Source organism: Nelumbo nucifera, chromosome 4 (genome assembly GCF_055504915.1).
Source record: "Nelumbo nucifera cultivar China Antique chromosome 4, China Antique-T2T, whole genome shotgun sequence".
Lineage (NCBI taxonomy): Eukaryota > Viridiplantae > Streptophyta > Magnoliopsida > Proteales > Nelumbonaceae > Nelumbo > Nelumbo nucifera.
In genome coordinates, this window is record NC_142652.1 from 88,808,565 (window position 1) to 88,835,298 (window position 26,734).

Below are 26,734 nucleotides of genomic sequence, written 5' to 3' on the forward strand. Positions count from 1 at the left end.
CTACAATACTACTAGTAGGAGAAATAATTCGAGAGTGGGGAGACGGTGGGAGTGAGTGGGGTGGGGGTAAGAAGTTCAGAACACGGTCGTCAGAGTAGCGATGGCGTCTGCAATGTTAAAGCGATCCAACTGCTTCTCAATGAAATCGATTGTGGGTGGTCTTCGAATTGCTGTTTCCAGGGCATTCGCGTCGGTTTCAGTCGGTACTGATATCGTCTCTGCAGCTCCTGGTGTTTCGCTTCAGAAGGCTCGATCCTGGGACGAGGGTGTCTCCTCTAAGTTCTCTACAACACCTCTTAAAGATATCTTCAAGGTCGCCTCTGCATTCTTTTTTCTCTTTCTCAAAGCAAAATGGGCGAGAATTGACTAATACGAAACCCATTTTCTTTGTTCATTTCTCAATTTCTAATTTTTTATTCGTTTGTTGGGTTTGTGATCTTATGTTTAGGACAAGAAAGTCGTCATCTTTGGGCTTCCTGTAAGTTCATTCTCCTTCTTTTTCTTTATGAATTTTACTATGGTTTCTCGCACTTGTTGCTTATCCTTATGCCTTGCGACTCCTGTTGGTGTTTTTTTTTCTTATCTTTTCTTTTTTTTTTTTCAGGGCGCTTTCACCGGAGTTTGTTCTGCACAGCATGTTCCCAGTTACAAGAACAACATCGATAAGTTCAAAGCAAAGGGGATTGACTCTGTAATTTGTGTTGCTGTCAATGACCCTTATGTTCTGAATGGATGGGCAGAGAAGCTTCAAGCCAAAGATGCTGTAAGTCATTCTATTATCCTTTCACTCTTTATGTCTCTTGGTATCTCCTCACCCTCTTTGTTCATAAATTCATCATGTCACTGTCTCAATTTTGAACTGTTTATTTTCTAAACTGTCCAATGTTTTTGTTTTCACATAACTTCTCACCCCTGAGTGGAAACAACTCTCTCTCCCACCCTCCCTCCCTCCCCATCAAGATTCTCCTCAATTTCCCCTCATTCTCATCTTGGTAATGATTTTTTTTTTTTGGTTTTCTTTCTTCTGCTAGTCCTTCTGCGAGGAGAAAAAGAGAATATTTTTTTTCCCCTTTACACCTTCTCTCATCCACTTCGTTGAGATTTATGCATCCAACTCACCTCATCCATCTTGATTTTGAGCCCTTTCCATTTCCTATGTGGAGCTTTGTTACTCACATTTATCCAAATGTGCTGCAATCTTTTAAAGGTGTGCATCGGCCACGCCTTGGCTCATAGACGGTACCTCACCTGACCCCAGGTGCATTGTACCTGTCTCCTTACCATATTTCTATTAATTAGCATTCAATGTGATATTGAATAGTTAATTTACTATTTTGTAGGCGAAGCTATGATGTTGAGGGTTTAAACAGTTTAGCCTATATATGACTATGTACGAGGTTACAAACTTTGTGTTAATAACAAGATACACTAACGAATTGAGCTTCTAGTTTTTATTTTTTGAAATATTTTATTTCTTTTAGAATGTACATTTGCATATTCTTGCATATTAAAATTCTTTTATTATTTTCCAAAAGTGGCATCTCATTTTTATTCAAATGCATACCTCACCATGTGCCTTGCTCTTGGTACTCTAGTCTCTAGGAACCCTTTGCATTTTAATCGTGTTTCTCGCTTTTAAAACATTGCCTTCCTTTTAATATTTTTTTCCATTTGAATCTACCATGAGGCCCAAAACACCCTTGTCCATTCCAAGCCTTCCTTTTCCTATCTGTGAAAACGAAGGAATTCCTTTTCCCCGATGCTAATATAGCTTATTCTTAGGCTCAGGTTGGGTCCAGTTGCCCAAAGCCTCAACCCTAACCTAACCTGAAGTTAAGTTGGGTTCATATTTCTCATTCCTAACTGTGATCCAACCTTCACCCTGACATGCCAGGTTCAACCTAGAAGAATATGATCCATTGTGGAATCCTCGGGAAAATCTTGGAAACAACAAACATAACAATGAAGCCAATGTGATCTCATATTCTAAATTTGAGCACAGGTAAACTATAACAGGGATTTGGATCATTCCCCAAAGGAGAGCTACTAGTACAATATCCAATGAAGAACATTGGCAAATTCCCAGATTAGTGGAATTATGCCTTTGAGGTTACTTTTGGTTCCATTTTTGTTGTAAGGATGTGTTTAATTAGTCTGAAGTAGTGGTTTAAATAGTTAAGGCATGAGTTATAGTGTTTCAATCTCCTAAAGAATGATGCCTACACCTCATTAGCATGGATTCTTTTAAATAAATAATAAATAAAAAGAGTAAAACATTATAGTTAGCCAAGCTGATAAATGAAACCATGTAATCAACATTTGGGAGTAGTTCTTCTCTTTGTTTGGGTGTAGGTGGAATCCTTTGGCTAATGTGCCAAGCTTGTTTTCTCCAACAACATTTGCTTGGCCAAAGAAAAGGGGGAAGAATCAAATAGAGATGCACAACGGTGGCAATAAGTTGGACAATTTGAGAAGAAAGGAACTCAAGAATTTTTGTGGAAAAGGAAAGGAGCAAAGAAGCCATAGTTGAAATCATTATGGTTAGAGTAGTGTGTTGGCTGAAATATTTGGAAACCTTCTCAAACGTTTCAATAGATGACATCCTTAAAAAGTGGAAGGAAGTGGCTGATTATCCACAAAAAAGATTGTCAGCAATCCTTATTGGTCTCCACTGGAAAGAGGATTCATTAAGCCCAATTTTGAAGGAAGCAGCTTGGGGAATCTGGGAATGTCAGGAATAGGAACAATGCTTAGGGATATTGAGAGCCAAATAATTGCTTTATGCTCAAGCCCACTTGGAGTGGATGATTTTCTAAGGGCTGAAGTTATGGCTACACTGAAGGAAGTACAAAGGGCAAGGAATTTGAATATAAAAAAGATAGCCATCTAAGGAGACTCTAAATTGGTAGTGGACTACTAGTAACAAAATGAGGAGGCAAAGATGTGGAGTTACAGCAATGAGAGAGAAATTCAGATGGCTGGAAAAAAGACATGAAATTGAGGCTAAAATGGGTCAAAAGAAGTGATAATGCATTGCCAGATACCTTAGCTAAAGAAGGGGTGGGGAGAGATCAAATCTTTTGGGTTCAGTTGTAAGAAAAAGAAAGATCCTTTGGCAAGAGATAAGAGGGTTTATCTCTCATGTACTGCATTATAACCTTGTATGCACTATTTACATGTTCTATTTTAATAAAATTCACAGTTATTGATAAAAGCATATGTCATCCACCAATAAGAAACATTAATAAATATGTAATTAACTAATAGTATATCATAGCTGCATGTCTTTTTTTTTTCCCTTATTTTGTGCTTAAACACAACCATTTTTACTCTATGTGCCAAAACTTGCCTTGGCAAGTGGCTTCATGTTGTCACCATTTCTTTATGAAAATACAACACTGTTGTTTTCAATGAAGACATGTTTCCAGTTTCCACAACTTTGGATCCATCAATGTGCAGCTGCATATTCTTTCTACTAGTTAGTAATAATACAAACTTATGATTAACTGAAGTAAAGGAACAAATTAAGGACCACTACCCAATCTTGGTCCTGGGTATCTAGTGTCCTGGGAGGGCTGGACTGGATATGGACCTATCCTTCAGCAGTTTTTTGCACAAAGTGGATGCTCTCAAACTCAAATCCATCTTCTCATGCTTGTTAGCCTGAGATTTTACACAAGCCACAAAAGTAAGGAATAAATTCTAATTCAATTTTTGTTTCAATTGTCAATTTTCTAAAATTCTATTTGAAAAATAATAAGAAAAGTAAGGAGGAAGAATGGGAAACAAAGTCTTTGTGGTAGGATTAGTAATAGCCTAATGGGTTGTTGAATTGTTTTAGGAGTTTTAGTAAAAAGAAAGTCTTTGTAGTTGGTATCTTTAGGGTTGAGACGTTGAGTTGATAAATGAGGTTTCTGTTTAGTGATTTGTGTTGTGGGAATTTCTCTCAATATCTCCTCTGACTTCTTCAATTATTATCTGCATAATGATGGCAATTTTTAGATGAAAAAGGCGTTGTCTTGATGAAAGTAAGAAATAAAGAGAAAAGGAGAAAGAAGGAAGAAAGAAGAGAGAGGAGAAGAGAGGAAGGGAGAAATGAAGGTTAGAGAGTCAAAAGTCATGTTGGTGGCACCAGCTCTTCTATTTATATTAGGGTCACATGACTTAATAATAAGAATACAAAAGACTATAGTGTCCCTGTGACACATATTACATAGATATTAACAGATTTAACAAAAGGAAAATTCTATAAAACAGTTGTAAGGCCAGATATGTTATATGGAATAGAGTCTTGGGCAGCAAAGAAACAATATGTCCAAGAAATGAGTGTGGCAGAAATGTGCATGCTGAGATGGATGAGTGGAAAAATTAGAAAGTATAGGGTCATTCGAAAATGAGAGAAAGTAGACTAAGATGGTTTGGTTATGTCCATAGAAGACCTTTGGAAGTACCTGTAAGAAGTGATCCGTTGCAAGTTGAAGGGGCTAGAAGGGGTAGGGGTAGACAAAAAAGGACATGGGTTGAAGTAATAAGAAATGATTTAAGCACTAAGAATTTAATAATGTGTATGACATTAAACAAAATGGAATGGTGAAGTAGGATTCATGTAGCTGACCCCATATGGTTGGGATAAGGCTTGGATGATGATGATGTCAATATCATTATGGTGAGTTCCTGCTCACCCTTCCAATAAAAAAAAAAGTTCCTGCTCACCCTAGGAGTCTTAACTTTGAGGGAGATTCTACCTTCAGAGAGGGGCAGCAATTTTGAAGGGAAAACTCTGATTTCTTATTGCTGTTTCTCCTTTTTATATACAGCCTTTACATTTGGTTAATTTTGTTACAACTGCCTACAACCAACAGGTATTGAACTTGCTTATGTGGACCTCTGGTGTACACCTTGAAAAGGTAAGGTAAATTGATTCAAACAGAAAGGAGAAAATACAACAATACCCAGGTCAAAATGACAGCCTGACAACAAGACATGTTACAGATCACCAAGAGTGAGACCGAAACAAGAGAGACAAGTTAAGGTGTCTAAACTCCTCAGTCACAGACACCCAAGAGAACAGCTTGCCCACAGCTCTCTGCACTAACTCTTCAGGACTTTAGCTCTATTACAAAAAATTTTATTGTTCCTTTCAGTCCAAATGAACCACAAGACAGCTGCAGGAATGGTCTTCCACACTAATTTTCCTTTCTTGCTTAGGCCTTTAACGTTCCAACAGCACAGCAACTCCTTGACCGACCTTGGCATAACCCAGTTGATGTCCATTGATTTCAGGAAATGTTCCCACACCAAGGAGGAAACCGAACAGTGAAGACAGAGGTGATCTGTACACCTTCTTGATGGTCCTGACTGACTTAAATGGGCTTTTGTCTTGCTCAGCATCCTTACCAATTCCATCCCCCATGAGAGCAACCTTGTCCCCAAGGTTGAGATGACTGAACTGGCGCAAGATAGTGTGGTAGTCCTCCCATGTGGCATGTTCAGTTGGGAGATGCTTCCAAACAACCAGGGCTTGTTGAATTGTGGCCTTACCCTTCTTGGTGATTCTGAAGTCCACGATTTCAGCTAGTTCTGGCATCAAGGTTCCCTCTTCTGAGAATTCTGGTCGTGTTGGTGAAACAGGAGCCTTTGGCCCTAGGTGTTTCTTCAGCAGAGAAACATGGATGGTGGGGTGTAACTTGGATGATGTTGGCAGGTCTAGCTTATAGGCAACCTTACCCACCTTTTCAAGGATTTGAAATGATCCATAGAATCACAGAGCCAGCTTCTGGGAGATTCTTTTTGCCAGGATACTCTGTCTATATGGCCGAAGTTTTAGATAGACCTAGTCTCCTGGTTCATAAGAGACATTCCGTTGCTTCTTGTCATAGTGTTTTTTCATTGTTGTTGGGCCTGTAAAAGATTGGTTTTAAGGTCCCCAAGGACAGCATCTCTCTGGGTTAGATACTCATCCACTTCTGCCACTGCAGTTGAGCCTTTTTCATAGGGTATTAAGGATGGCAGTTTCATCCATAGAGAGCTTTGAATAGGGTTGCTTGTAGTGAATTGTGGTACGAGATGTTGTACCAATACTCGGCCCATGGTAACCATTTGAGCCATGCCTGGCGGTAATCACTTGTAAAACCTCGTAGATTAGTTTCTAGTGTACGATTAACCACCTCGGATTGGCCATCTGTTTGTGGATGGTAGCTGGTTGAGCAATGTAGCTTGGTTCCTTGGGCCTTGAAATATTCAGACCAGAATTTGCTCATGAAGGCTGCATCATGACTTGAAATGATAGCTCTTGGTGTCCCATGAAGCTGTGAGACTTCCTGAATAAAAGCTTGGCCACTTGTGCCGCTGTATATGGGTGGGCCAGTGGTGCAAAGTGGGCTTATTTAGAGAGTCTGTCCACAAAGACTACAATGACTGTCTTGCTTGATGAAGCCGGAAGGCCTATGATGAAATCCATCGTGATTTCCTCCCAGACTTGATCAGGAAGTGGGATAGGCTGAAGTAATCCAGCTGGTGTTTGGGTATCATACTTGTGTCTTTGGCATGTGGAGCAGTGGGATACAAAAGTATGTATGTGCTTTTTCATGCCTACCCAATAGAAATGTGAAGCCATCCTTTTTGAGTGCACAAGACTCCTGAATGACCATCTTCTGGAGAGGCATGGAACAATTCCAGGAGGGCTGGGATGTGAGCTGACTACACTGGAATAACCATTCTCCCCTTGAACATTAGGATGCCATTGAAAACTGAATATCCAGGTAGATGGCCCTTGCCTTGCACCAGCTCATTCTGTATTTTAGTAAGGTGTTCATCTTGAAAGGCTTCTTCTTTCAGCTGACCCGCCAAGGGGTAAATGGGTTGAGACACTGATAATTGGCCCAATTCATGCTGTCATGAGAGTGCATCAGCAATCACGTTGGTGGGACTTGGTTTGCATTCAATTGTGAAATCAAAACCTAGAAGTTTGTACCACCATTTTTGTTGAACATCTGATAGGTCCGGTTGTTTCATCAAATGTTTTAAACATTTGTGATCTATGTGGATAGTAAAATGGCGGCCCAGTAAATACCCTCTACTTCTGGACTGCAAGGGCCACAACCATCAATTCTTTCTCGTATGTTGATTTTCCTTGGGCTTGTTTTGGGATGGCTTTGCTGAAGTAAGCTACTGATTTTCCTTCCTGTAGTAAAACAGCTCCTATCATCGTGCCTGACACATCTGATTCCACCACAAATTCTTTAGAAAAGTCCAGTAATGTTAACACCGGAGGTATAGTGAGAACCTGCTTCAATGTAGTAAAGGCGGACTCAGCTACTTTAGACCACTCAAAACCGTTCTTCTTTAGTTAATGTGTTAGGGAGCAGCCAGACTGCCAGAGTCCCATAATTCTGCATAAAGCGGCGATAATATCCTGCAAGGCCAAGAAACCCTGGAGATTCTTAACTTAAGTGGGTTGGGGCCATTCCAGAATGCATCGAACCTTTTTCGGGTCTACTTTTACTATACCAGCTGAGACGATATGCCCAAGATAAGGACTCTGTTTCTTTCCAAAATCACATTTGGGCATTTTGGCATACAGCTAGTACGTAAGTGCTGCATGTGAGAAGTCCAATCTTTGCGAGTGTTGTCAAACACCAATATAAATTGCTGTAAGAATGGCTGGACAATTTCATCCATTAGTGATTGGAACGTAGAGGGTGCATTAGTGAGGCCAAATGGCATCACCAAAAATTCATATTTCATAATGGCCCTCATGTGTTCAAAATGCTGTCTTATAGACATCATGGGGGTGCACTCTAATCTAGTGATACCCTGCTCTTAACTTCAGCTTGGAAAAATGAGTGGCCAGCCCGAGCTCATCATGTGTTCAAAATGATTTTATTTAATGCACGGTAATCTATATAGAAACGCCAAGTTCCATCTTTCTTTTTAATTAAAAGTACGGGGGCCAAATAGGGACTGGTACTGAGTTGGATCATACCTTTGTCTCGTAGTTCCTTCACCATCTCGATTTTTGTCTTATGACCAGTGCGGATACTTATAAGGCCATACGTTTGCTGGTGATACTCCCGGTTGTATCGAAATCCGATGATCTTGTTCTCTAGATGTCAACAACGCTGTCAGTTCTTGAAAGATGTTTGAGTAGTCTTGCAACAACGATTGAAGTTCAGTCTCTTGGGCTTCTGAGGCTTTTGAAGTCCCCCCATTTGAGAGAGTCGGGCCTAAGTTGCTAAGGCCTAGACTCATAAGAGTGGTACTTGTTGTTGATTGACAGTCCTTAAGTAAGGTTTGTAGACAACTCAGTTGGATTGTGTTCGGCCCTATCCCTTTGATGTGGCATGGCTTCCCATTTTGGATGAAATCCATGGTGAGCTTGGCCAAATCATGTGTCACTGGGCCCAATTCGCTTAACCAATGGATTCCCAATACGATGTTCGATCCATAGAAGTCCAACGGATGAAGGTCCACCTTAAATCCACATCCTTGAATGAGCAATGCCACCTTGAAACAAACCCCCTTGCACCGTATACCTCCCCCATTTGCTATGTACAGAGAATGGAGCAGTGGTTGCACGGGTAACTCCAATTGTTTGGTGAGCACCAGTGTTACAAAATTTAGAGTTCTTCCACTATCGATGAGCACCGAGACACGTTGGCCTCGAATCTGACCCACCACCCTCATTGTTCTGGTCGAATGCATACTTGTAAGGGCTTGCAGAGAGATAGCTGGTTCACTGGGTTTGATTTCTTGTTTTGATTTGCCTATGTTCTCAACAAGTTCTTCCCATTCGTTATAGTCGGTTTGTGGCAAGAATGCTTGTTGTTTCTTGCAGCAATGAGTTGATGACCGGGGGAGAATTTTTCCTCGCAATTAAAATAGAGGCCTTTCTCTCATCGATCTTGCATCTTCACCTAGGATAGTCTTTTTGATGGAATAACATGGGCTTGTTGTGGCATGGAATGTCCTTTCAGATACGATGGTGTCTTCAGGATGGGTCCCAATGGTCAATTTTCAGTCTGTTGATTCGTTCTTCATGGAGTCTAGCTAAATCAACTGCTGTGGCTATCGTATTTGGCTGCATGGCTTTGACTTCCATTCGAATATCATCTTGGAGACCTCTAACAAAGTAGTTGATGAGGGCTTGCTTTGGCCAACCCTGTACCCTTGTCGCCAGCCGTTCAAATTCCACCTGATATTCTCATATTGTCCCTACTTGATGAATCTTGGCCAATGCTTCATTGAAATCTTCAAAGTAGGATGGCTTGAATCTGATGCCGAGAGCCTCTATGAAGTCGTTTCACGTCAGTTGAGGATGTGATCTTTTGTACCACTAAAACCAGTTGTTCGCTTCTCCTTCCAATTAGATTGAAACCATGGCTAGTGTCTGGCGGTTTCTTGTAGTTCAAAATATTTCTCTGCTCGATAATCCAAGACAAGGCCACTGAAGATGGGAAAGTCTATCCTGCTGACTCGAGACTCAAGAGTAGCTTCCGCCATTTCTTCTTGCGCTACCTTGGCTGGAGTCCTCTGCCTCTACTTCTTTAAAATTTGTTGTAGTGTTGGATTTTTCACTTCATGCAATCAAGATTGCAAGGGATTCCTTGATGTCCCTGAATTCGCTGGTGAACTTATGCAGATCCACTTCAATCAGATCAACTTGGTCTTCTATGGAGGCAGATTGGGAGTTAGTCATCTTGATCTTTCTTGTGAGCTCTGATACCAGAATTGGTGAGTTCCTTCTCACCGCAGGAGTCTAACTTCGAGGGAGACTCTACCTTCAGAGAGAGAGAGAGAGCAAATTCGAAGGGAAAACTTTGATTTCTTATTCCTGTTTCTCCTCTTTATATACAGCCTTAACATTTTGTTAATTTTGTTACAACTGCCTACAACCAACAGGTATTCAACTTGCTTACTTGGACCTCTGGTGTACACCTTCTTGACGGGCCTGACTGACTTAAATGGGCTTTTGTCTTGCTCAGCATCCTTACCACATTGCAACTCCAGTTTAATTATTTATTTATCTTCTGTCACTGGGTCTAGTCCAAATATAGCAGCTTATATAAATATTACTTGTTGTGCATTTCTAGATTGAATTTTATGGTGACTTTGATGGGAACTTTCACAAAAGTTTGGAGTTGGGGTTAGATCTCTCTGCTGCTTTGCTTGGCCCTCGTTCACAAAGGTTTGCCTTGATTATCTTTACACATTTGTCCTTGATTTCTGCTATTTCTGTCCCTCAGGCTCAGTTTGTTTGCAGTGCAAATTTCATTTACATTGGTATAAATGCACGGAAGTGCAAATAGGCACAGTATAAATTCTGGTTAGCTTTTGTTTCAGATTTCACTTTGTCTAATTTGTCTGTGAGAAGAGTAAAATTATGTTGTCTAATTTGGTGCAAATTTTTTATCAGTTTTTGAGATGCAAAGAATTTGCAGTGCCAATGAATGCAAATAAGACAAAAAGTACAACTTTTTTTTATCAGAGAGTGCAAATCATAGTTACAAATAAATGGATGCAAAACTGAACTGGGTGCAAAATTTGTATTCAATTTAGATTTGCACTGCAAACAAACAGAGCCTCAATGTCCAAATACATGTTTCTGCACTGTCATAGATGAGTAGGTAAATATTTAGATTTTTTCTTGAAGCCTCATCATCCTCTTTCTTTGGTTTTGATAGTCTTACCTGTGTTGATATTGTTCAGATGGTCTGCCTATGTGGTAGATGGGAAGGTCAAGGTTCTGAATGTAGAAAAAGTTCCATCTGAATTCCAGGTTTCAGGTGCAGAGGTAATTTTGGATCAGATATAAAGTTACATGTGATCCATGTGTAGTCTTGTTTTCAGACCAAAATTATCACATTCCACCAAAATAAGAGACATATATGTTATTGAACTGCAAATTTCAGCACTTGTTAATGAAGTGAGAACAAATATTCTGGGAAAAAAAACTACAACCTAGCTTGTCTTGTGGAATCTGTTTTTTTATCAATAATCCTATTCTGTTGGGAAAATTCAAACTGTAGTCGTATGAGACTATTGACAGCCAAGCTGTCGTGTATAATCAATGGGAAATTAAGAGGATGAGAGGTTTCGAATGAGAGGAGGAAGAGAAAAGAAGAGAAGAAGATTTCGAATGAAGGATTTCAGAAAAGAAGATGATGCTTAATTTGCCGCCCCCCTCTTTCTATTTATATTAATTCTGAAGGATAAGACTGCATACATGACAAAATTAAAATCCTAATAAAAGACAACAATTAAAGTCCTAATAAAAGACTAACAACTAATTGTGGACTGACACTTAAATAACTAGTAGTTGTATACGAGTACAAGAGAAAGAGGTGGGGACCACATAGTAGTTGTATATGAGTACAATAGAAAGAGGTGGGGACCACATCAGTGGTTTCTACACTCCCCCTCAAGTTGGGAATAGATGTTTGTCATTCCCAACTTGCATAGATCTGCTTCTAACTTCTTCTTTGAAACTGCCTTGGTGAGAAGATCAACAAACTGCATGTTGGAGCTGATATATGGAAGACAGACTTCTTGAGATGCAACTCTTTCCCTAATAAAATGTCGATCGACTTCAATGTGCTTGGTTCTGTCATGTTGTACCGGGTTATGAGCTATATTAATAGCAGCCTGATTATCACAGTACAACATTAGAGGTTTCTCATAGGTAATACCCAATTCATCAAACAGTGATTTCAACCATAGTATTTCAGCCACACCATTTTCCATGGACCGATATTCAGCTTCAGCACTGGAATGAGAAACAACATTTTGTTTCTTACTCCTCCAAGAAACAAGGTTACCTCCTACAAAGGCGCAATATCCAGATGTAGACCTTCTATCATCAACACAACCGACCCAATCTGCATCTGTGTAAACTTCTATCTTCATGTGATTATTATCCTTAAATGGTACACCTCTGCCTGGGCACCTCTTTAAATATGCCAATATCCTCTTACAACAAGTAGGTGGGTAGTTTTGGGAGAGTACATATACTGACTAACAACACTGACTGCATAGCTGATGTCTAGTCGTATAAGACAAAGATATAGTAGTTTACCAACTAATCTTTTGAACATAGTTTTATCTTCAAGAGGCCCTCCACCTTCTGCACTAATCTTGTGATTCTGTTCAATAGGTGTATCAACTTGCTTAACACCCAACTTTTCCTGTTTCTTCTAACAAATCAATGACATACTTTGAGAAACAAAGATTCCATGCTTGGACCGAGCTATTTCAATACCCAAGAAATATCGTAGCTCTCCCAAGTCCTTTACCTCAAATTCTTGATGGAGAAGTTTCTTAAGAGACTCAATTTCGTTGTTATCACTCCCTGTTACTACAATATCATCCACATATACAACAAGTAGAGCCAAGGAAGTATTAACTTTCTTAATAAACAAAGTGTGATCTGATTGAGCCTGTACATAACCAAACTTTTCAAGGGCTTGTTTGAATCTATCAAACCAAGCTCTGGGTGACTGTTTTAGTCTATATAAAGCTTTATTCAACCGATAAGCCTTCTTACCTGTCTCTGTACTATAAAAACCAGGAGGTAATTGCATGTACACTTCTCCTTGCAAGTCTCCATTGAAGAAGGCATTTTTAACATCCATTTGGAACAATGGCCAAGAATAACTGGCTGCAAGAGATAATAACACTCTGATAGTGGTCATTTTTGCTACTGATGCAAAAGTATCCAAGTAATCTATACCATAAGTCTGAATAAATCCCTTTGCAACTAACCGAGCCTTATATCTTTCAATGGAACCATCAACATTATGTTTCACAGTAAACACCCATCTATATCCAACTGGTTTCTTCCCTTTGGGTTGATCAACTAGTTCCCAGGTATTGTTTCTTAGAAGAGCATCCATTTCTACCTTCATTGCATCTTTCCACTCAGGAATGGTCCGGGCTTCCTGTATTGTTTTGGGAATGGGAATATTATCAATTAATGTAAGAAAGGACTTGTAAGAGGGAGACAGGTGATCATAGAACAAGAATTGTGAGATACAGTGGGCTGTGGATGAGGTGTAACGTCGTTTGCCTTTATGGACTGCAATGGGAAGGTCAAGGTCATTCAATGGAAGTGAGGGCTTAGAAGATGGAGAAGGCTCAACAGCAGAAGGCTCATATGTAATGGGAGCTGGAAGAGATTTAATACCTGGATCTGGATCTTCAGAAGGAATTGGGGCTGGCCTAGATTGCTGATGACCGAAATCAACCTGCCTCCATCGTCTGTGATAAACTCTCAAATCCCGACATTTTTGACAACCCCCCCCCCCCCCCCCCCATTACACCCCTTTTCACTCAATGGAGCAGGTAAAGGGACTTCTGATGTATTAACCCCAATCGCACTACTCTCCTCCTGAGAAGAAACCCCAGAGCAATAAGGTACATACTCAAAGAAAGTAACATCCATGGATACAAATCTCTTTCCTGAAGCAGGTTCGTAGCAGCAGTATCCCTTTTGAGTTTGTGCATAACTAAAGAAAATACATTTTGAAGCTTTAGGGTCAAATTTGGAACAGTGGGGGCCAAGAGTTTGCACGAAGCAGGTACAACCAAAGGTTTTAAGAGGGATAGAAAACAACTATTTATCAGGATATAAAAGAGTGAATGGGGGTTTCATGTCAAGAACCCGTGAAAGAATTCGGTTGATGTGATACACAACTGTGAGAATGGCATCTCCCCAGAAATGTATAGGCACATTAGAGTTGAATACGATACTTCTAGCTACTTCCAATATGTGCCTATTCTTTCTCTCAGCCACCCCATTCTACTGAGGGGTATGAGGGCAGGTAGTCTGATGGATAATCCCATGGTCAAGAAAATAAGAGGCTAGTGATGTTTTAAAGTATTCTCTCGCATTATCGGATCTGAAAATTTTGATTTTTATCCCAAACTGGGTTAAAATCATCTGATGAAAGGTCTGAGTTAGGGTAGGGACCTCATCTCGAGAACGCATCAAGTAGACCCAAGAAAACCGGGTGTAGTCATCAACAAACAGCAAGAAGTATTTGTACCCTCCATAGCAGTGATGTGATATGGTCCCCAAACATCGGAATGCACAATGTCAAAAGGAACACTACTTCTCTTATTACTTAATTAATATATTGTTCTACAATGCTCCTTGCAAGCTCACAACTTTCACACTTTAAATTGGACATATGGATAGATTCAAATAAACTAGGAAACAAGCTTTTCAAAGACCTAAAGGATAAATGACCCAATCAGTTATGCCAAAGCATGACTTGACTAATAGACTGAGAAACAAAAGATCCTCTAACTTCACTACCATCCCACTGTGAACTTTCTCCAAGCAAATAGATTCCATTTGTCTCATGGCCAGTCCCAATTACCTTCCTTGTCTCCAAGTCCTGAAAAACACATCGATCAGGAAAAAAGGTTACTGAGCAATTCTGGTTTTAGTAATGCTGCTAATTGAAAGTAAATTGGTGCTAAGTTTAGGAACATGCAGAATAGAAGACAGGGAAATGGCACTAGACAACTTGACATCTCCCTTGCTAGAAATGGGAACAAGTGATCCATCAGGAAAACACATCGATCAGGAAAAAAGGTTACTGAGCAATTCTGGTTTTAGTAATGCTGCTAATTGAAAGTAAATTGGTGCTAAGTTTAGGAACATGCAGAACAGAAGACAGGGAAATGGCACTAGACAACTTGACATCTCCCTTGCTAGAAATGGGAACAAGTGATCCATCAGCAATAGACACATTGTCTTTACCAGAGGATAAGTGATAGGTAGTAAATAGTGAAGGCAAACTAGTCATATGATTAGATGCACCCGAGTCTATTACCCAGCAATGTTCAGTGTTACCTGGAGCTGAAGCATGATAAGTTGATGCCCGTGTACCTGAATGAGCAAATGCTGAGGTGGGAGGAGCTAATGTTGTGACTGGCTGAGATGATGATGCTGAATTACCAACCTCCTTTTCCAACTGAGTCAAGGCAGCTCGGGCAGTAGTTAGAGTGTCTAGTGGTGCTGCTCTTGTGCCTGATGAGGTTGTACAATCAGTAGTAACAGCTGTATTAGCATTCCCCTTTTTGTTCCTGAGTTTTGCGGGAACTAGATGAGGGTGTAGCTTCCAACATCCTGAACCCATTTGGTAGTAGGTTTCTTTCATGATATCCCAAATTTTTTTAGCTGCTTTTGCCCATAAATAATTTCGGCTGATATGTGGTTGCATGGAGTTACACAGCCATGTCATAACCAAATAGTTCTCTTGAACCCATTTGGTATATATTTAGTCCTCCTTGGCTGGTTCCTTGACATCTCTCAGTAAATAACTTAGCTTTCCTCTACCCCCAATAGCCATCATGGCTTATTGGGCCCACTCTAGGTAGTTTGACCCATCAAATTTTATAGTGGTAATCTGAAAACTGTTCTCAGGTATGCTACTAGCACCACCAACCCCTAAATAGTTTTCACCTTGGCTCTTAAACTCTATTCTTTGTCAAGAAAAGATTAACAAATGCCTTTTGTATCACTGAGACTGGGTAATTACACCCAGAATTTGCTATCAGTCGAACCTACTTTATCCTTCTAGGTCGGCAATCCACCCAAAAAAGATAACCTTCCAAGTATAACTTAGAGTGCAAGGCTGAAACTAACTACAGCCCTAGAATTGGCGACAGTCAAGAAACTAGAATCTTGAACTTCAGCAAAACTCTGGCCGCAACCTTCAAAGATAAGTCTGAACCCTAATCTTGAGGGTTCTTCCTTCTGATTTTCTGATTGCTGGTCATCCTCTGATGCTTCACCAACAATCTCCAAGACTCAGCCGATGATCCTTTTTTGTTGGAAAATTTCCAACCCTAGGAAATTCTTATGCAACCGGCCATGTTAGACTATCATAAGATTTCCTAGGTTGGCTCTAATATCATGTAGTCGTATGAGACTACTGACAGCCTAAGCTCTGTGCTGTATAATCAATGGGAAATTAAGAGGATGAGAGGAGAGAATGAGAGGAAGAGAAAAGAAGAGAAGAAGATTTCGAAGGAAGGATTTTAGAAAAGATGATGCTTAATCTGCCGCCCCCTCTTTCTATTTATATTAATTCTGAAGTAAGGATAAGACTGCTTACATGGCAAAATTAAAATCCTAATAAAAGACAACAATTAAAGTCTTAATAAAAGACTAACAACTAATTGTGGACTGACACGTAAATAACTAGTAGTTGTATACGAGTACAAGAGAAAGAGGTGGGGAGCACATAGTAGTTGTATACGAGTACAATAGAAAGAGGTGGGAACTACATCAGTGGTTTCTAGGAGACAATAATCACTTGTACGGTTCTCTTCTGGTGAAGCCACATTTTCAACATTGTTAGTCTGTAGTTTCCAAATTTGAGAGTGATTGGTTTGAATGGTAGAAGAGGCACACTTTCCTCTTCAGTTCTTCACCAACCTTCGGATGGGCCTATATGGAATGTGCTTGGCAAAAACAGATCCAGTCTGATGTTGGTCTCCTGAACCTCGGGAACTCTGTTTGGACTTTATGTTATTCCCTTATGCATTTTTTTTTTTGTTCTTGACCTTCCAGACTGATCTAATCAAGCTGAAAACTTCATATAATAAGTGGTCAAAAGTTGGAGTGGTTGGTGAAGCTTTTCATCCCTACTGGGTTAGATAATGGAATAACAAACAGGCTATTGGATGTAACTGATTCCCCTAAAATAATGGTGATGGGCATTTTCCTGTCTTCTTTGTCCTTTCTTTTTGGAGCTCCAGCTCTGTTCTGCAGAAAGGAACAAAATTTTGTCAATGTTATTCCAGGGAGCTCATTTGGCTAAAATTATGTTATGGGCAGCAATATTGTATTTTTTTCACAGTTGAAATCAACCAAGGTTAAAAGTATTTGTATGAACTCTACTATTGCATCAATGCACTAAATCCAAGGCAAAATTACCATAAAAATAAGATATGCTCACTAGGATTTTCCATGGCAAAAAAGAAGAGTTTGGAGAAGTCTATTGATGGTGAGAAGTGAGAACTTTATTAGGTGTTCTCTGTCCAAAAAATACCCATAGCTCCAAGGCCCAAGTTCACATCAGCGCCCCACAGGAGGCCCCCACAATGCCCTGTAGCACATTCCAACCATGTGTTGGGAAGATGTTCTTAATGCATGTTGAGATGTGCCCATGGGCCGCTGATGTGATCTCTATGTAGCCCCATAAAAAAAAAAGAAGGGTGTTAATGAGTAACCTCGGGGACCCCCTCCCCTCCAATTGAATTCGCATAGGCTCCCCATGGAGCATGCCCCACATCACATCCCGACCATGTATTGGAAACATCTCTCTTTTGAAAATCATGGGAGATATTCTCAATGCACACTGAGATGTGATGTAGGGCACATGTGGGATGCACTCTATGGGGAGCCAATGTGGATTCAAAAGCTGATATGGGATATGTTTCCAATGTGCACAAAACAAGATCGGCTTCTATCAGGGCAAACCTGTGCCTACACCATTCTAACTGCCTTTTGCAATCTGGCATTGGGAGTATCTCCCCAAGAAAATAAAGCATACAAGCAGATATTTTCAATACAAGGCAGTAAAAGCTGCTTGAACGAGCCTTGCCCTGACTGAAGCCGAACTCGTGCAAAACATAGTTATATTTATGATGAATACAGAATTCAACCTTCTAAAATTACTATTTTTTTTTTTTAATTTTTGGCAAGATGATGACAGAAGTTACAAGAAAATCATATTGAATAAATTATCTGGGAAACCGTTTGATTTGCCTTGATATCTGGTTTGCTTTTTGAAGAAAATATGTACAAGTTAGGATGAAGAAATATGAAGTCATTGTGAATGATATTGCTAATGAGAATATCACAAGAACAACCTCCCTCAAGTGAATGAGAAGGCCCAGAAGCGATTGACTGAACTAAACGACTTAATGGCTTTAGCTGAAGTTGGGTTGATTGCCACACTCTTGAATATTTAATTATTTAATCCATTTAAAGACAAAACAATCAGTAATTTATTTCATCAACTTCAGCCATACGAAAGAGAGCCAATTGGTTGACAACTAAAGAGTAAATCTGACAAACTTGACAGCAACGCAAGAGAGCCATGGGAATAGTTCAGAATTGGTTGATAAAATAAAAACCTTCAAAAGAGCTAAATGGCTGAGAGTAAGTTACCCTTGTAGGTTAAATACCCCTCATAAATGAGAAGTAATGGAATGATAAATGCTAAAGTTACATCTTTGTAGATCTGACTATGTGATTAGATAATATGAGACCAGATCATTACCTCGAGGCATCAAGACTTCATTTAGGGGGTGTTTTGTAACGTGGATGAAAAATTGGTGGGTGTGGATTGGTCCACACTATCCTATGTGGTAGGGATCAATTTACACTACATTATAGTTCACAGGTGTTCTGAACTGTGGACATGTGTGGATTGGTCCATTCCACACCCACAATGACATTTTGTAGAGTTTATACTACACTTTTTGATTCCATGTATCTCATATACATTTTATGAATGACCTACATATTTAATCATAAATATCTAATTTTTGTATTTTATATGATAAATATATTGAAGAAAGACATCAATAAATTAATATTAACCAATAAATATTAATTTTAATGAAAACAATAATAAAATAATTAAAAAATAAAAAATATATTTTAAATATTTAAAAATATTATTTTATTGATAAAAACATAAAAAATTAAAAAATTAAGTAAACTAATTAATAGTTTATTGATAAAAATATTAAAACTTCAAGAAAATTTCCCACTAGATAGAAATATTCTATTGCAAACCATTATTTTTCCCATATTAAGAAAATTTCAAGTTACCAATAAAAAAATGTTCAAGCCAACCCAATAGACCAGAACCAACCTAACCCTATTACATAGATCTGATCTGCATTTTGAGTCCTATGATAGGGTTGGTTCTAGATTTGATCTACATTTTGAGTCAGAGATAGGATTTCCAGGGAGCATGTGAAGTGAGATATTAAAGTTAAACCGTGGACAGACCTCCACAAGAAAATGCCTGCTTGATAATATGGAGTGCGGACAGGGCCGGTCCATGATATAGTGTGGACCGGTCCCATCCATGACCAGCCGAACACCTTGTTCATCTCATGGCATGGATTGAAACGGTCCCTCCACGAGATGAACATGGAATCGAACACCACCTTAATCACTTGAGTCATCTGTAAGAGTGACTTAATTAAAAACAAGCATTGAATGCTGAAGATAACTAAAAACAGGAAAATTTGGATTGAATAAACATATAAACCTAAGAATTTAGTAAAAATTCTTATTTCAATCAAGGGATTTGTTTTTCAATATCTGGTTTTGAAATATAAAAGTATAAGGGATTTGATTTTTGGTTTTATAACCACAAATCTATAGTTTTTTAAACCATAAATTTCCCATTTTTGAATGCCCCAACATCTCATATTCTAAAACTCAAAAACCCCATTTCATTAGTGCAAAATAAAATAATGAAACACAAAATACAACCAACAAACAGGCCACAGAACACCGCCAAATAGTTACATGTCTCAAAACACCAATTTCTCAATTCAAGAACAGTGGGGTGAAGTGGTTTCAACCCCACAAAAAATTAGAGTATTTTTATCATTCTTTTGCTTTAAATATCAAACAAACATGTTAGGGGGCTCGTTTGGTTGGTGCTAAGGTTCAAAGTATTGACACGTATTGGCCCGTATCAACCGATGCATATCATTCTGGGACCCCTCCGATATGCCCTTACAGTGGGTGTATCGGGGGTCTGACTGGTTCAGGGGGTGGAGGAGCCTTAAACCAGCCCCCCTGAACTGGTTGCGAAAAAAAAAAGCATCAAAAGCTGTATCGATTTTCCCAATACGCCCATACCAGCGTATCGGGCGTATCGATATTTTGAACCTTGATTGGTGCAATATTAAAAAATAAATTTAAAAAAAAAAACAAAAAAAGGACTGATAAACTTGAAAATGCGGGTTTGAGTTAAGTCTTATTTTGCTAAAATTGCGGGAGGCCACGGTGTTTCCTGTCCACTCCTCCCAAGGCCCCAAATAGTTGGGACCAGTATTAATGGCTTCTGCCAAACAGGTTCGGTTTTATTATTTCTTGCACCCTAAGCCTTATATTTGCCCCCTTTTGCTACAGTTTGGAGAGGTCTTGATTGGATTGTTTAAAGACCAATTTAATGAAAGAAAGGTCAATTAAAGTAAAATGAAAATTAAGTTCTGTAACCTCTTTATGGCATTAATTTCAACTGATTACTTATTCTATCTTCTATTACTTTATTTTCTCTGTTCCTTTCGACTCAAGTAAACCATTCAACACCTCCAAAACAATTAAATTATAGTCCCATCCTCTCAGCAGGAGACATGTTAAATGCAGTTGGACCAATTCTATCTACTCGATCGATCACAAGTCCACAAGGAATCGGGATTGTTCGATTGGAATCTATTATTCTCATCGTTTTTTTACAAAAATTTGTGATGCCGAAAAGGTATGATAATAAAAGAGCATTAACCAATTAAAAATCCCATGAATTTTGATAAAAACCACTTGATTGGTTATAATTTTTATGATATCAGTTAATATAAGTTGTATGTAAGATGCATGAAATTAAAAAGTGTGGTATAGATTATTTTAATACACCGACAAAACCCCTCTAAGTGTGAATTGTTTCACTGCACCTAAAATGGTATGGGTTGAATCAGTCCACACCCACCATCAATTTTCATCCATCTTATATAACACCTCCTCAATAGGGGTGTCCACGGTTTGGTTAATTGAATCATGGGCAATTTTTGCAAACCGAACCGATATCACTGGTTTTTTATTTCTCCAAATCGAAATTGAATCGGTACCACCAGTTAACTGGTCCGTCGGTTTTGGTTTTTGACCGGTTAAGTTCTTTGGTTCTTTGTTTTTTTATATTTATAATATATATTATAAATGTTTTAAAAATATATAATATATTTATAAATAGATTATTATAAATATAATATATGTATATATAATGAATATATATTTATATAACATAGAAAATATGTGACATATATTAAAAATATATATAAAATATGCATATAAATATATATACCGATCGATTTGGTTAACCATTGGTTTTTTATAGGTTAACCGAAAACCGAACCGATTCTTCAATTTTTCAAAAATTCCAAACCAAAATCGAACTGATCAATTCAATTAACCACATTTTACGGTTCAGTTCAGTTTTTCGGTTTTTCATGAACACCCCTACCCCTCAAGATCTAAGAAATCAGTATAACCAAGTGAATTTCAACCAATGGATTTGGGCATTGTCTGGAGCTCCTTGGAGACCATCCAAGCCCTACGTTTATTTCTACTAAGGGGTCAGGTAGGACCCATAGGATGTATCTGATTGAAGCATATGGAATATACTGCACGATAGAACTAGATGGGCACCATACCAAATACCCATCGGATGTGTGTCTGATCCAAACATGAGACTAACTATTTTGCTGTTTTGATGTGATTTGTATGGAAAGCCAGAAATGAATTTCCATTTAATCATTCCTTGCTTAATCCTAGTCTTACTATTCTGTTGGCTAAAAGGATGGTGAGTGGATTTTTTTTTTTTTTTTTTTTTTGTGGGAAGCTTCTAAGGAGGGTTATATAAAAGCCAATGTGGATGGGAATGTTTGAATCCAGGTATGTACATAGGTGGTAGAAATGGGCATTGTGTAATGCTTCATAGTTTTCTACTCTTAGGGCCCGTTTGGTTTGTGGGAATAGAGGTCTGGAAGTAGAACCGGAATGGGTTATTTCAATTCCACCTGTTTGGTTGAACGGAGTTGAAATCTCATTCTCATTCCTGATAGAATATCAGTCCCATTCCCTCCCCTCCCTTATAAATAAAATCTCATTCCAACTGATTTTATTTCCAATTTCAATTCCTGTCTATTCCAAACAGACTATGGGAATAGAACATTTCAATTCCGATTCCAATAGATTTCAATCCCGATTCCAATTTCAATTCTGATTGTGACTGTCAAGTTCAAGTCTCTTGTTACTAGCACTGGTTCTTGGCCCTTGTTGAATAATACTCTGTGTTTAATTATATCCTAGAAATGTGTGGTTCTGGGGAAGAGAAGGAAGCAAAGTGGCTCATGAGCTCACTAGGAGAGGGGCTTAGAAATCAGATGGTTGCATGCTCCGGTTTGGTTACTCTTAGGGGGGGTGTTCTATTATATGAATGTTTTTGTTTTCATTTATTTTTCAAATCGCTACGTCAACAAAAAACAAAAACATGTTCTTAAATTCTATTTTTGTTTTCAAACAAAGAAAAACAATATATTAATACATTTTTTGAAACCAGATTCGAGAACATGTTTTTAATTTCAATTTTGAAAACAAAAAACTTGCACACATACAAAACAAGAACATGTTTCTTGTGTTTCTTAATCAAAAAACCACCTGTTTTCAAATAAAACAGTTTTGATTTATTTTTAAAATCGACAACAAGAATTAGATAGGTCAGCACTATATCTACGAGACCTTACACTAAGCAAGTGAGATGTTTTTATTTTATTTTATTTTTCATACTTCACTGTCCAATCATACGCATTAAAAAGTGAGAGAGAGAGAGAAAAAGATCTAGAGAGTATGATTCAAATTCAGGAATGAAATGAAGAAGGAATTAATATAATATAATGGTGAGGATACCAATTGGGAGGGAGGTTAGAGGTGGAGAGGGTGGTCTGCAAATCAAGAGCTTAGCATTTTTCAACTTTATTTTATGAATATATTTCCTTCTCCCTGATTGATCAGTGATTGATGACCATCCATATCTAAGCATCCAACTTACAGTCATACCTACTATACCATCACCTAACAAGTGTCTACACCTCTACTTTGTTTTCTTTTTTCCTTCCTTTTTATTCCAAATAGACATGCATCAAACAGCCATTAGTACACGTGACAGAAGAATATAGGTAAGAACCATCCGGTAGAACTGCCAGTCAAAACCCACAGAACCCTTTCTCCTAACTACTTCTCTCTCCTCTCTCTCTCTCTGCCCAATCTTCCCGATTCCCAACATAACAACCATGCAATTATACATGTGGACCTTGGATTACTCCTTTTTATCAAAGTTCTCCAGCTTTTGATCGATCGCCTCCCTGAAATTCACTCAGCAATTCCTATTTCCTTTTTGCTCATGATGGGTCTCATTAGATCCTCTTTTTCTTTGTGACAAGGGTCTTATCTTGGCTAGTTGATCTTCTCTGTTAGTTTACTTCTTCAGGATCAGGCAGACAATTGAGGAGGAGGGGGTCTAATTAAGGGTACAGACAGCACAGAGATAATGGCTGCACCAGTGAGTAATCGCCTGCAACAGATGCTGAAATCTGCAGTGCAATCAGTCCAATGGACTTACAGTCTCTTCTGGCGTATCTGCCCACAACAAGGGTACAGAGAAAACAGCACTCAATCACACACACATCCAAGTTTTACCAAATTATCATTTCTGTTGAGTGTCATGATGATGTAATACACTAATTCTACTGTAGTTGTTGCTGATCAGGATCTTAGTATGGGGAGATGGGTACTACAATGGGCAGATAAAGACCAGGAAAACAGTGCAACCAATGGAGGTGAGCGCTGAGGAGGCATCGCTTCAAAGGAGTCAACAGCTTAGAGAGCTCTACGAGTCATTGTCAGGCAGTGAGACTAACCAGCCGGCTCGCCGGCCTTCTGCTGCATTGTCACCGGAAGACTTGACAGAGACTGAGTGGTTCTATCTTATGTGTGTTTCCTTCTCTTTCGCGCCTGGTGTGGAGTAAGTTATCATCAACCTTACCTCTCTCTCTCTCTCTCTCTCTCTCTGATAGTTAATTATAGTTTTCTTATTCATAGGTTTCTGTCTTTAGAATTTCAGTTTAATATCCCTGCACATGGAGAAGAATTCTTGGATGTGTTTGAATTTTATTGCCTTCACAGGATAGCAACCAGTTCCTCTCTCTCTCTCTCTCTCTCTCTCTCTCTCTCAGACACGTGTATACAGGTGAAATGGGTCCGAGTTTTGCAGAGGGAATGCTTAGTGGATACTGTGCAATTACACCTGTTGATAGTCAACCAATTCAATTTCTTCAAAAAGTCATATTTCTGGATCAAATACCATGACAAATCTGAACTAGTGTGCCATATCTGATTTCTTATTCCCTTTGAATGAACTGATCATATGGCTATCACTGTGAGTATGTGAGGACTAAATGAAGGTCTGATTGCTGATCTTGTTTGTATTCAAGATCCAAGCAAGTATCTATGAAGGAATAAGTTCTTGAGACTGTGTCAAAGGTTTAAGGAAAACTGAATTGGTGTTACTGCTCACTAAAATTTCACTCAAAGGATGGCTAGCTAGTTAAGAACACCCACTAGTATATATATATATGGTGGTGTATACATCATCATCTCTCTCTCTCTCTCTCTCTCTCTCTCTCCTCTCTGATCTGAGAATATTTAATGGGTTATTATGGTTATGTAGGTTACCGGGAAAGGCATTTGCGAGACGGCACCATGTATGGCTCAGTGGTGCGAATGAGGTCGATAGTAAAGTGTTTTCAAGGTCTATTCTTGCCAAGGTACCATCATGGATTTCATTCTTTTGTTTCTTCTACACTTTTACATTGTCAATTGCAGATGACATGGTGATGATGATGATAAAGAAGCTTTTTTGAACCTTCTAGAGAACCAACCAAGAAGATACCAAATCATCAACGACTCTCACCATTTTTAGAAAAACAATTCTACATTGACCAAAGCCAAGAAGATGTGACTTCAAGTCAAGTCACATCAATGAGTTGCGTTAATATTTCACTTGAGAATCGTGTTTGAGAAAATTACTCTCTGAATCAGAAAATTTTCATTTCTCTTGTAATTTCAATTCCAACCCCCCAGTGAACTAATTACCGTCATTTCTTTTTCGTTTTCTTCAACTTCATTGGTCTTGCACCAGAGCGCTCGCATTCAGGTAATTAATTTCTATTTATCATTTCAAACTTCGAGAGAATGGATAGCAGGACTGGTGCTTGATTTCTTGTTCATTTTGAATGAAATGGTGGCATTAATTAATGTTGCAGACAGTTATATGCATTCCTCTCATGGATGGCGTTGTCGAATTCGGCACTACTGAAAGAGTAAGCTAATATAATAAGCTCTTACTCCTTCATTTTGGTCCCCCAGATTCACTGATATCGTTTCGTTTACGACTGTTAATGCAGGTTCAGGAGGACCTCAGACTGGTACAACAGGTCAAAAGCTTCTTCGTCGAACACCACAACCCCCCAAAGCCAGCCCTCTCCGAGCACTCGACCTCGAACCCAGCAACTTCCGTAGATCGTCCCCAGTTCGACTCGTCCCCACCCCTTCCCGCCGTGTACACGATCGCAGACCCACCCGCCAACGTCAATGAAAACGATGAGGAAGAAGAAGAAGATGAGGAGGATGAGGAGGAGGATGAAGTCGAGTCCGACTCCGAGGCCCAAACCGGGCGTGGCAGTCACCCCAACGCCGCGCAACACCCGCGGCGCATATGCCCACCGATCAACCAAGGTGGAACGCCAGCTCAAGCGGCAGCCGAGCCAAGCGAGTTGATGCAGCTGGAGATGTCGGAAGACATCCGGATGGGATCGCCGGACGACGGGTCGAACAACTTGGAGTCGGACGTACACATTCTGGGGGCGAGCCAGTCCGGCGGGCAAGAGGATCATCAACGCCGAGGGGACTCGTACCGGGCGGAATCGGCCCGTAGGTGGCCGCAGTCGAAGCAGGATCAGCTGGGCAACGGTCTTCAGCCACCACCTTTGGGTACGTTGATACGTAGTAGACTAGTAGTTGGATTTTTGGAGACCGGATCTGCTCCTCACACCTGGCGCTTCACACGCACATCCTACCATGCATTAGAAACATCACCCGTACTTATTAATTATTATTTACGATAGATGTTCTCAATGCACGGTAGATGTACAGGTGAGGCGCCCATTTGTAAGGAGCAGATCCCGTCTCGGATTTATTGCGCCTCGCGTCACACGTTCTCTCTCTCTCGCTCGCACGTAGGGGTTGGGGTTTGGTACATCTCACTTTCTGAGTTTCTGGGATTTTTAGTGGGCCCCATGAAATACGAATATCAAACTTCTGGAACTCTTTCTGACGACCTTTTGACCTGCGTCGTTCGGCATCATCTTTGTCGTCTTCTTAGAGCTCCGTCACACTGGCCACTGCCACATGGACGTTGTACACCTGCCGACGATGAGAATATCCTGATTTGATACGTCCTTTCGAGTCGGGTCAGGACTGGGTCCGAGTAGACCCGGCCCTGAACATAAGAAGAGAATCAACGACCCTAACTGTATGAGTGTTCATGGTCCAGATTGTTAAACCGGACCAAACCAAATTGAAATTCGCAGTTTGGTATGGGATTATTTTAAAAAAAGTCTGATCTAGTTTAGCAAATTTTATGGTTTTGGTCAAGTTTTTGAATTTCAAAAACCAAACCAGACTACCATAAACTGAATTCTTAATAGTATATGTTATCATACACACACACAAAATATAGATATTTATTTAACATTTAAGCATATTGTAAGTGTTTTCAATCCATTGTTGATCCAGTCAATTGAACTGTTCAAACTATAATCCGGTCATGATTTTAGGTTTGATTCTCTTAAAATC

At 39.3% G+C, this 26,734-nt stretch overlaps 2 protein-coding genes and 1 long non-coding RNA gene across 4 annotated transcripts in view; 2 read left to right on the top strand and 1 right to left on the bottom strand.

The window, feature by feature from the left end:
- Positions 1-10,910, top strand: PRXIIF (peroxiredoxin IIF). The gene is made up of 5 exons (XM_010279821.3): positions 1-313; positions 449-478; positions 605-763; positions 10,092-10,186; positions 10,708-10,910. Exons 1-5 carry the CDS (start codon positions 101-103, stop codon positions 10,811-10,813), a joined length of 603 nt encoding a protein of 200 aa, XP_010278123.1. The 5' UTR covers positions 1-100; the 3' UTR covers positions 10,814-10,910.
- Positions 10,724-26,734, bottom strand: part of LOC148800819 (uncharacterized) — a 17,866-nt gene continuing 1,855 nt past the window's right edge. Inside the window, exon 2 of the long non-coding RNA XR_016085567.1 lies at positions 10,724-16,777. This is a non-coding gene — a long non-coding RNA (uncharacterized LOC148800819). The remainder of the gene's footprint in view (positions 16,778-26,734) is intronic.
- The window catches only part of LOC104612399 (transcription factor BHLH42-like), a 7,730-nt gene continuing 4,072 nt past the window's right edge, over positions 23,077-26,734 (top strand). The window contains exons 1-6 of one of the 2 annotated variants that reach the window (XM_010279811.3): positions 23,077-23,473; positions 23,575-23,843; positions 24,549-24,645; positions 25,020-25,034; positions 25,144-25,200; positions 25,285-25,870. In XM_010279811.3, the coding sequence (XP_010278113.1) occupies positions 23,432-23,473; positions 23,575-23,843; positions 24,549-24,645; positions 25,020-25,034; positions 25,144-25,200; positions 25,285-25,870 (1,066 nt within the window). In that variant the 5' untranslated portion in view covers positions 23,077-23,431. The remainder of the gene's footprint in view (positions 23,474-23,574; positions 23,844-24,548; positions 24,646-25,019; positions 25,035-25,143; positions 25,201-25,284; positions 25,871-26,734) is intronic. The other variant, XM_010279795.3, reaches the window with a different exon arrangement.